The sequence below is a fragment of the Pseudorasbora parva genome, chromosome 1, assembly GCF_024679245.1.
Source record: "Pseudorasbora parva isolate DD20220531a chromosome 1, ASM2467924v1, whole genome shotgun sequence".
NCBI lineage: Eukaryota > Metazoa > Chordata > Actinopteri > Cypriniformes > Gobionidae > Pseudorasbora > Pseudorasbora parva.
The window spans coordinates 468506-480000 of NC_090172.1; the positions used below are offsets into that span (position 1 = coordinate 468506).

Sequence of the window (11495 nt, forward strand, 5' to 3'; positions counted from 1 at the left end):
ATTCGATTTTTGTGAATATTTTGAATGAAAGACTATGAGGACAAACGGAAAAAAATAATGTTCTAGTCAGTTTGGCTCATATTTGCCGCGGGTGCCAATATTTGTAGAGCCAACTAATATATACACACACACACACACACACACACACACCGATCAGGCATAACATTATGGCCAGATTTATAACCCCTGACTGGGTCAGAAAAACACTCTTAAGTCTTAATTTAATTAAATGCATTTAATATAAATCAAACTATTATACATGTTCATTTAATTGTAAATAACAAATTTACAAAACATTCATTTTTCAGTTGAGATTATTATTTCCATAATAAATACGGTCTTCAGTTGAAGAGTTGGGTTGATTTCAGATGACATCAGCGTGTCAGTAATTTATTGATTGATTGGAGGAAGCTGCTTCTCAATAAACTCTTTGATGTCCATCATTTCCTGTTGTAAGAAACAGAAGACAATCAGCTGAAATGTTTCATATTTCAATGGTTATGACGCAGTTATCAACATAGCAAACCTAGTAAAGTTTGACAGATTTTCACTTTAGCTCTGGGGCCATTTTTGGGGATTTACGCCTGGCTGACCCAAATTAAAAAGCTTCCTGGTCTGTAAATACATAATTTCTGGTGTCATTTCACAGGAAACCATTTGTAGTTGCATAAAATGCTGCTTAAATTGATACACGTATAAGTATATGTTGTCTGAGCTGTATTAAAGACCCCCCCATACCCATATACAGTGGTATAAAATCAATATCCCAGTGTCATTCATTAGTTTTCCCAGTGTTTGCCGACGTACGCTGAAAACAGCCAAACCTGTCTGCAGGCTGCTAGAGCACTCTCAAAAATACATTTATAACCAAAAATATCAAAAAGCGGCTCTTTTATGGGGTTATTACAGCTCAGACAACATATACTGACATGTGTATCACTTTTAGCAGTGTTTTGTGTAACTTCAAAGAGTTTCCTGTAAAATGACACCACCATTGAGTATTTAGAGACCGCTGTATGGGAAACTTGTGCTGCGTCCCAATTCAGTTTAATCTCCTGCCGTATCGGAGAGAAATGTAGCCGCTCGTTGATCTGCTGTGTGTGTGTCTTTAATGCAGAGACTCCTCGTGTGTTTGCAGTTTAAATATAATGATGCATTTAAAAGTTAACGGCCAAACGTGTCATTACAGAAGTGCTCAGTGCTGCTGCAGGTGAGATATAATGCGGACAACACTGAAGAAATATATGAGTCAGGTTAGATACTGATAATTGATCACGCAAACCCCTTTATCTAAACCTCTACTTAACCGTCGGACTCGCACACTCGCCATGTTTGTAGTTTTTAAAACGCTTTTTATCCGTGTTTGTTGTTCTAATCGAATCCTCATCCAACTCGCAACGGGTTGTGGGTAATATTAGCCGTTAAAGTGTGTGTCGATCCGCACTTCGAATTCGGACCGGACATAGTAAACCATCATCCGGGTATCTTTAGGATACTCTTTTCAAAATACTACGATTTGGGACACACTAATTCTATTTTCGAATACTATTTAGTAGAGATAGTGTGCGAATTGGGACGCAGGGTCGGACAAATCCAGGCGGAAATGGTCCCAGAGTAATTCAGTGTAAATAATTTACTCTGTGTAGAACAAATGCCAAAGTGATGCATATCTCCAGAAAGAAGACATTAAGCTTTCACTGCAAAAATGCTCTTCTTATTTAGTATTTTTTCTTGTTTCCAGTCCAAATATCTCAATATTCTTAAATCAAGATGCATGATATAAGCACATCTATGCATGATATCTATGCACATCCCAAAGTTAAAAATCCCGATTAATTTGTCCTCCTGGAATAAGGCCATGATGTTTAAGAAATGAATATCAACGCATTTCATCAGTTAGGGTTAGAAGAACTGTTCTTCCTATTCGCTGCAGGATCCAATCCTGGAGTTCATAGTGAGGTTAGATCATGTATTTCAGGTTGAGTAAACCTTGGCTGAAGCACACCTCAGGACACGCGCTGTGGGCCAGCCCAGGATATGTCTTAAAGGTGATATTGGAAGGGTTCAGCATGGCTTTGAGCTTCTCCACAGTGAGATGGCCAAAGATGGGAGGAACCAGCGGATCTGCTTCTCCATGACACTGCAGGACCGGCATCTGCTTATTACAGCCCATCACCGACTGCAGAAGAGCGGGAGAACACACACACACACACACACACACGTTGGTCTATGTGGTTTACAGGGACTCTCCATAGGCGTAATGGTTTTTATACTGTACAAACCGTATTTTCTATCCCCTTACACTGCCCCTAAACCTACCCATCACACACACACACACACACACACACACACACACACACACACACACACACACACACACACACACACACACACACACACACACACACACACACACACACACACACACACACACTGCCCCTAAACCTACCCATCACACACACACACACACACACACACACACACACACACACACACACACACACACACACACACACACACACACACACACTGCCCCTAAACCTACCCATCACACACACACACACACACACACACACACACACACACACACACACACACACACACACACACACACACACACACACACACACACACACTGCCCCTAAACCTACCCATCACAGGAAACATTCTACATTTTTACTTTCTCAAAAAAACATAATTTAGTATGTTTTTAAGGCCGTTTGAATTATGAGGACATTTGATATGTCCTCATAAACCACCTTTATAGTGTAATACCAGTGTAATACCCATGTAGTTATACAAATTTGTGTCCTCATAAACCACATAAACAGGCTCTCACACACACACACACACACACACACACACACACACACACACACATACACGAGGGAAACATGACATGCCATTCACAACACACTCCTAACTGAAGGAGATATTCAATGAACACTAAAGTGTAGGGTCAAAACATGCATACACTGCAAAAAATGCTCTTCTTACTCAGTATTTTTGTGTACACAAATAAAAGTAGGCAGTTTATAGTTTATAATTATGTCTTGCACATATTTCAGCTAAAAATGTCTATTGTATTGTGAGTTATATCCGCTGCCATAAAGGATAAATGCTCTTCTTACTCATTTTGAGTAATGTTGTCTTGTTTACAGTCTAAATATCTAACAATTCTTAAATCAAGATGCATTTACTAGATCAGTAAAACCACATTTAAATATTATAAAAAATGTGTTTTGTAAGCATACTGTGTAGTTGTGTCAATTGTTTTATTTGTGACAATAAAAAACACACAGAGCAGAAGTGATTGTGTTTAAACAGGTTTCCAGAGGAAGATGATGATGATAATAACCTAACCTGTGAGAGTGAGTCCCTGAGGGGCAGCCAGCAGCTGAGAGCGACCACACCTGCTAGCGTATGCTGCGCCGTTAGCGCGCTATAGAGAGAGAGCGCTCCGCCCTAACACACACACACACACACACACACACACACACACAGCATTAGCCCATCTCTGTTCATCTCCAGCTCAAGCCGACCGGGCTCTGATTACAAACTGCCTGACCAGAACATTGCAAAAGTTTGAAGGCAATTCAGCCTATAGGTTTGGTAGGAAGTCGTAGCATGTTTTAAATTGTTGCTAGCATGTGTGTAGTATGAATTAGCTCATTACTATCAAGTTTTAGCATGTTATTAGCATTCTTTAGCACTTCACTAGCATGTTGCTAATGTGATATAGTTTATAATATAAACATACTTTAATACATTAAAATGATTTATCATGGCATTAACATGTTTTAACACGCTATCATGATTTAGTACATTGTTAACATGTTTCTAGCATGATTTAACATTGGTGCTAACATGTTTTAACATGTTCTCATAATTAAAAATATTATAAACATGTTTCTAGCATGATTTAACAAAATGTTTAGCCTTTTTAACATTATTTAACACTGATGATAACATGTTTTAACATGTTACCGTAATTTAAAACATTGTTAACATGTTTCTAACATTATTTAGCATTCGTGCTAACATGTTTTAACATGTTCCTAGCATGATTTAGCACATTGTTAAATTGTAAATCTAGCATGATTTATCAAACTGTGTTAGCATGTTTTAACATGTTAGAATTATTTATCATATTGTAACATGTTTCTAGAATTATTTTGCATGGTGTTAACATATTTTAACACGTTTGCATCATTTAACACATTGGTAACATGTTTTTAGCATGGTTTAACACTGAGCTAACATATTTTAACATGTTAACATGATTTAACACATTGTTATTATGTATCTAGCATTAGTTTGCATTGATGCTAACATGTTTTAACATGTTATGGTAATTTAAAACATTGGTAAAGTTTCTAACATTATCTTAACAGATTGTTAACACGTGTTCAGCATTGTTTAACAACTGTGCTAGCATGTTTTAACATGTTAGCATTATTTAGCACATTGGTAACATGTTTCTAACATGATTTAACAGATTGTTAACATGTTTCTAGCATGATTTAACATTGATGCTAACATGTTTTACCATGTTATCATAATTTAAAACATTGTTAACATGTTTCTAGCATGATTTAACAGATTGTTAACATGTTTCCAGCATTGTTTAACAACCATTCTAGCATGTTTTAAAATGTTAGCATTATTTAGCACACATTTGTAACATGTTTCTAACATGATTAATCAGATTGTTAGCATGTTTCTAGTATGATTTAACAAACTGTGTTAGCATGTTTCTAGCATGATTTAACAAACTGTGTTAGCATGTTTCTAGCATGATTCTTACTGAGTGAGTCATTGATGAGAGAGAGAGAGAGAGAGAGAGAGAGAGAGAGAGAGAGAGAGAGAGAGAGAGAGAGAGAGAGAGAGAGAGAGAGAGAGAGAGTGGCCTGACCTGGGAAAAGCCTCCTAACACGATCCTGTGGGAGGGAATCCCGCTCTTCACCTCCTGATGGATCAAGGCTTTGACTGCGGACACATTCAGGCACATTAACACATTATATTCACATTAAGGTCAGACTCTGAACTTTCCACTCTTCCACAAGCCTCAGATCACACTTAACTGCTTTCAGCGGCTTGCTTGATTCCTCGCTCGTCTTCCTCCGCATCCAGACTGAGGCTGATGATGTCGAACCTGAGAAGCACATCAGTGATGAGGAAAGGGTTCAGTAAGGAGCGATGAGGAAAGGGTTCAGTAAGGAGTGATGAGGAAAGGGTTCAGTAAGGAGTGATGAAGGAAGAGTTCAGTAAGGAGCGATGAGGAAAGGGTTCAGTAAGGAGTGATGAAGGAAGAGTTCAGTAAGGAGTGATGAGGAAAGGGTTCAGTAAGGAGCGATGAGGGAAGAGTTCAGTAAGGAGCGATGAGGAAAGGGTTCAGTAAGGAGTGATGAAGGAAGAGTTCAGTAAGGAGTGATGAGGGAAGAGTTCAGTAAGGAGAGATGAGGGAAGAGTTCAGTAAGGAGCGATGAGGGAAGAGTTCAGTAAGGAGAGATGAGGGAAGGGTTCAGTAAGGAGTGATGAGGGAAGAGTTCAGTAAGGAGTGATGAGGGAAGAGTTCAGTAAGGAGTGATGAGGGAAGAGTTCAGTAAGGAGTGATGAGGGAAGAGTTCAGTAAGGAGAGATGAGGGAAGAGTTCAGTAAGGAGAGATGAGGGAAGAGTTCAGTGAGGAGCGATGAGGGAAGAGTACAGTAAGGAGCGATGAGGGAAGAGTTCAGTAAGGAGCGATGAGGGAAGGGTTCAGTAAGGAGAGATGAGGGAAGAGTTCAGTAAGGAGCGATGAGGGAAGAGTTCAGTAAGGAGCGATGAGGGAAGAGTTCAGTAAGGAGTGATGAGGGAAGAGTTCAGTAAGGAGTGATGAGGGAAGAGTTCAGTAAGGAGCGATGAGGGAAGGGTTCAGTAAGGAGAGATGAGGGAAGAGTTCAGTAAGGAGCGATGAGGGAAGGGTTCAGTAAGGAGAGATGAGGGAAGAGTTCAGTAAGGAGAGATGAGGGAAGAGTTCAGTGAGGAGCGATGAGGGAAGAGTACAGTAAGGAGCGATGAGGGAAGAGTTCAGTAAGGAGCGATGAGGGAAGGGTTCAGTAAGGAGAGATGAGGGAAGAGTTCAGTAAGGAGCGATGAGGGAAGAGTTCAGTAAGGAGCGATGAGGGAAGAGTTCAGTAAGGAGTGATGAGGGAAGAGTTCAGTAAGGAGTGATGAGGGAAGAGTTCAGTAAGGAGCGATGAGGGAAGGGTTCAGTAAGGAGCGATGAGGGAAGGGTTCAGTAAGGAGTGATGAGGGAAGAGTTCAGTAAGGAGTGATGAGGGAAGGGTTCAGTAAGGAGCGATGAGGGAAGAGTTCAGTAAGGAGCGATGAGGGAAGGGTTCAGTAAGGAGAGATGAGGGAAGAGTTCAGTAAGGAGCGATGAGGGAAGAGTTCAGTAAGGAGCGATGAGGGAAGAGTTCAGTAAGGAGTGATGAGGGAAGAGTTCAGTAAGGAGTGATGAGGGAAGAGTACAGTAAGGAGTGATGAGGAAAGAGTTCAGTAAGGAGCGATGAGGGAAGAGTTCAGTAAGGAGCGATGAGGGAAGGGTTCAGTAAGGAGCGATGAGGGAAGAGTTCAGTAAGGAGAGATGAGGGAAGAGTTCAGTAAGGAGCGATGAGGGAAGAGTTCAGTAAGGAGTGATGAGGGAAGAGTTCAGTAAGGAGAGATGAGGGAAGAGTTCAGTAAGGAGTGATGAGGGAAGAGTTCAGTAAGGAGAGATGAGGGAAGAGTTCAGTAAGGAGCGATGAGGGAAGAGTTCAGTAAGGAGCGATGAGGGAAGAGTTCAGTAAGGAGTGATGAGGGAAGAGTTCAGTAAGGAGCGATGAGGGAAGAGTTCAGTAAGGAGCGATGAGGGAAGAGTTCAGTAAGGAGCGATGAAGGAAGAGTTCAGTAAGGAGTGATGAGGGAAGAGTTCAGTAAGGAGAGATGAGGGAAGAGTTCAGTAAGGAGCGATGAGGGAAGAGTTCAGTAAGGAGTGATGAGGGAAGAGTTCAGTAAGGAGCGATGAGGGAAGAGTTCAGTAAGGAGCGATGAGGGAAGAGTTCAGTAAGGAGTGATGAGGGAAGAGTTCAGTAAGGAGCGATGAGGGAAGAGTTCAGTAAGGAGCGATGAGGGAAGAGTTCAGTAAGGAGTGATGAGGGAAGAGTTCAGTAAGGAGAGATGAGGGAAGAGTTCAGTAAGGAGCGATGAGGGAAGAGTTCAGTAAGGAGCGATGAGGGAAGAGTTCAGTAAGGAGCGATGAGGGAAGAGTTCAGTAAGGAGTGATGAGGGAAGAGTTCAGTAAGGAGAGATGAGGGAAGAGTTCAGTAAGGAGCGATGAGGGAAGAGTTCAGTAAGGAGCGATGAGGGAAGAGTTCAGTAAGGAGCGATGAGGGAAGAGTTCAATAAGGAGCGATGAGGGAAGAGTTCAGTAAGGAGTGATGAGGAAAGAGTTCAGTAAGGAGTGATGAGGGAAGAGTTCAGTAAGGAGCGATGAAGGAAGAGTTCAGTAAGGAGAGATGAGGGAAGAGTTCAGTAAGGAGCGATGAGGGAAGAGTTCAGTAAGGAGCGATGAGGGAAGAGTTCAGTAAGGAGCGATGAGGGAAGAGTTCAGTAAGGAGCGATGAGGGAAGAGTTCAGTAAGGAGCGATGAGGGAAGAGTTCAGTAAGGAGTGATGAGGGAAGAGTTCAGTAAGGAGAGATGAGGGAAGAGTTCAGTAAGGAGCGATGAGGGAAGAGTTCAGTAAGGAGCGATGAGGGAAGAGTTCAGTAAGGAGCGATGAGGGAAGAGTTCAGTATAAGCTCAGAGAAGAGCTTTATTCTCACCAGGACGGCATCGCCATGTTCATGTTGAGTGTGACCGGCATCACTGGACTGGGGTCAGTCATAGGACAATAACAACATCAGAGAGAGAGAGAGAGAGAGAGAGAGAGAGAGAGAGAGAGAGAGAGAGAGAGAGAGAGAGAGAGAGAGAGAGAGAGAGAGAGAGAGAGAGAGAGAGAGAGAGAGAGAGAGAGAGAGAGAGAGAAAGAGAGAGAGAGAGAATAAAGGGGCATTATAAATCCTAGTGCGTAGTAAAGTTGATGCACACTTCATAATAATATTTGGTGGTGGACTGTAACTAAGCACATTTACTTGAGTACTCTACTTAAGTACACTTTTTGAGTATCTGTACTAGAGTATTATTTTTTCTGGAAACTTAAAATCAAAATATTCGTGTTTTCTGTTTGAATTAAGAATATTTTGCTTACCCCATTGGAAGTTTATTTATCTTATTTTAAGCAAAAACTCTCTTAATTTTGAGTTATTTTTCCCCAAAACAAGACAATTACTTTAGCTTGTCTAGCAAATACTTCTTCTTTTAAGAATGTTTGGACTAGAAACAAGACCCAAATACTAAGTAAGAAAAGCTTTTTTGCATTGTACAGTCTGGTACAAAAAGTGCTTTTGGTCTGTATAGCTAATTTTGCCCTTCATGACAACTGTGAGGGGGTGTATTTGTTTAGGACTCATCTGTCTAAATTATATTATGCATTAAAGTTCTGCATAATTTAAGGGGCCACTGGTTGAGCTAGGTAGGCGTGGTTTCAGCAACCCGGCACCTCAGCTCCACCCACTTCCCGCCTCTTTGCCCATTTTCGGTTATACTTTAGGCTTCAAAAATGCTCTTCAGAAACCTACACTAGGTCCATGTTTTTAGTCTATGGCCACACACCACACCACAACTCCCACTAAAACAGGCTTGATGTGACCTTTACCGCTGCCAAAACTGATCCATATGTTCTAAAGTGGTCTGGATATGTAGCCTATGCTATCTGGGATATGACAGTGTGCTGAATAAATATATTTGGTACATACGCATGAGGGCAGATGTACTTGACATGAGGAGTCCTGATCGCAGACAGAGCCTGAGCCCATCCGTGTCTGAGGAGAGGAAATATGGTCAAAAACTATTACTATGAGCTTCATTTAGAGTTCATTCACTCATGCCAGTTTACCCTGTGTCTCCCAGGCCATGGAGGAATATCACCTGGAGGAGAAAAAAACACAACAAGCTAAAGAATATAACATTTATAATCCAAAATAAAGGGGCAATACAGCGCTGATGATGTCACTCACCGCGGCCGTTGCCTTACAAACGGCGGGAACGACCGCTGACATGTTATAACCGCAAATAAAAGTCCTTAAGCTTCGTCTCCATTGACAGAAGGCTATAGCATACGCTAGCTCAGAGAGCTTCAATGTCAACAATATGAGTTTCTCTCGTAGTCACTGACGAAACCCTTTAACTGAATCATTTGATTCGATTCAGTGATTCAGAGCGCGAATCAGTCACGTGACTCCAGTCGGTTTCTCTCTTTGAGAACCAGTGAGCCATGATCAGTTTTATACATTTATATTTAATGACACATTTGTATAATAAAAAAGGAGTTAAAAGCTGGTCTGATTAAACAAACTCCATACAACTAACAAAACAAGCCCTTACATTTAATAAAACAACACTTATAGTGGTATTAGATTATTTTTAAATTGCATTCATTGATGACAGCTTCAATTAAACATTGCAGTTGGTTTGTAAAAGGTGTTTTTATGCATGTTTTGACCATTGTTTTGACTGAGTTTTCGCTGCCTTTCACTGTTCTGACCAGCAGGGGTCACTAGTGTGCCGTTTACAGTGAATCGGTTCAATTGATTCGAAGCTCCGAAACGCTTATTTCTCGTTTTACTGACGGATGCTTTCTCTATCAAATCCTCATTGGTATACATAATTATTAACATAATAACTGATATATGCATTTGATGTTTCAGTTGTTGTGTTATTTAGAACAGAACCTTTTGTTATCGTTACTTCAATTTTTTAACAATACAGGGTCATCTGAACACAATAGTGCTTAAAAATTATATGTCACAGTTCTATATCTGTTTACTACTTATTTGTAACTTCATACAAGCATATTCTTCAGCGTATCTAAATATGCCATGTGACTTTTATTATTGTTTGTTCGCTTCCGGTTCAGCGTTAGCATCCCCATATGTCATCTGCCCTTGACTAGCATTTCTCCGGCTCTATAATGTCTGTGAAGTCAACAGCGGGCAAAACCATCGCCATAGTGAAGAGTCTGCCTCGCATTACCCTCTCGAACCTTCGGCCGAACCCGGGTGCGACGAAAGAGGTGAGTTAATCTCCTGAGAGGGCTTATATGGGGCTGATTAGCCTGCTAGCATCTGATGCTCAGATCTGTAGTTCACATGGTCTTGTAAAAATAAAACACAGTAGTAGTACAACGAGAGTCCTTGCTGTAGTAATTTATGTAGATTAATTAACCTTAAATTTTGTTATTCATAAAGTTATGGTATACAAATAAATATTTTCTGACCTGTTTTATGAAACAAATATATCTCCACCTCTTTAAATCAAGATTTACACTGGAGATGCAAATGCAAAATAAAGACTTACAAAATTAAGAAGTTGAGTGAGTTTGTGCCTAAAACAAGAACTAAAAAACGAAGTAATTTTAATCAGTTTTACACTATTTTTTTATATTTTGTATCTCCAGTAAATGATCCTGATTTATGAATATTTACTTTTTATGGTAATGTATAACATATTTGTGAGGAGTTTTTTTTTTTATTGTTTTGTTTTTAAGTTTAAATCGGTTTAAAGTTGTGATTTTATACTGAAACATTGCTGGTATTCATTTAAGTTTACCCGATTCTATTATATATGTGACCCTGCACCACAAACCCAGTCAGTTTTCTGAAATTGAGATGTAGATGCTCTAAAAGGTGAATTAATAATATGTCCGTTGATGTGTGGTGTGTTAGTACAATATTTGAAAATCAGAGGGTGCAAAAAACTCTAAATACTGAGAAAATATGAGCAATGCATATACTACTAATAATACAGTTATGATATATTTACGGTGGGACATTTACATGGAACATGATCTTAATATCCAAATGATTTCAGGCATTAAAGAAAAATGGATAATTTATGAATAAGTAATGTTAGATATAATGACACTTTAAAAACCAGTAGGTCAGCTGACCGTCTTAATGAGTGAGTCACTGAGTCGATTCACTCAAACAATTGATTCGTTCAGGAATGAAACACGTGGAGTCTTTATGAGTCATTGAATCATTCGCTTTAGTTAATGTCTTGATTATTTGTCTGTTCAGAATCATTCGTTCCAGGGCCGGGGGCATTATTTTGTGATTTCTGCGTGGAATTTTTGGAAAAATCTGCGGAATTATACGGAATTGTTTTAAATGCGTTAAAACGATCTAAAAAATAGTGGAACTGGAAGCATTACAAATAAAATATAAAATATACACTTATATAGCTATAAATAAGTACTTTCTGTTGGCAAGTGACGTTTCCTTAAATACTCTGTGGTCCATCTTTATTTTAGACATTTTAAAACAATTCTCTCACACACCAAACATCTCATCAGTGAGCACTAATCCACCTCCT

The 11495-nt window shown here is 39.9% G+C and overlaps 2 protein-coding genes across 3 annotated transcripts in view; one reads left to right on the forward strand and one right to left on the reverse strand.

The window, feature by feature from the left end:
• Positions 1-209: 209 nt before the first annotated feature.
• On the reverse strand, positions 210-9669 carry lypla1 (lysophospholipase 1). Of its 2 annotated transcripts, none has more exons than XM_067447532.1 (9): positions 9140-9669; positions 9019-9050; positions 8879-8944; positions 7847-7894; positions 5085-5155; positions 4916-4989; positions 3364-3465; positions 1990-2179; positions 210-447 (listed from the first exon to the last, which is right to left on the reverse strand). In XM_067447532.1, the coding sequence occupies exons 1-9, from the start codon at positions 9179-9181 to the stop codon at positions 419-421; spliced, it is 654 nt and encodes a 217-aa protein (XP_067303633.1). In that variant the 5' UTR covers positions 9182-9669; the 3' UTR covers positions 210-418. The 2 variants fall into 2 exon arrangements, with proteins under 2 accessions (XP_067303633.1, XP_067303626.1); XM_067447525.1 differs by having other exon boundaries at positions 216-447; positions 2006-2179; positions 9140-9660.
• A 202-nt stretch (positions 9670-9871) lies between these two features.
• Positions 9872-11495, forward strand: part of mrpl15 (mitochondrial ribosomal protein L15) — an 8076-nt gene continuing 6452 nt past the window's right edge. The window contains exon 1 of the mRNA XM_067447482.1: positions 9872-10194. Coding sequence (XP_067303583.1) covers positions 10093-10194 — 102 coding nt within the window. The 5' untranslated portion in view covers positions 9872-10092. The remainder of the gene's footprint in view (positions 10195-11495) is intronic.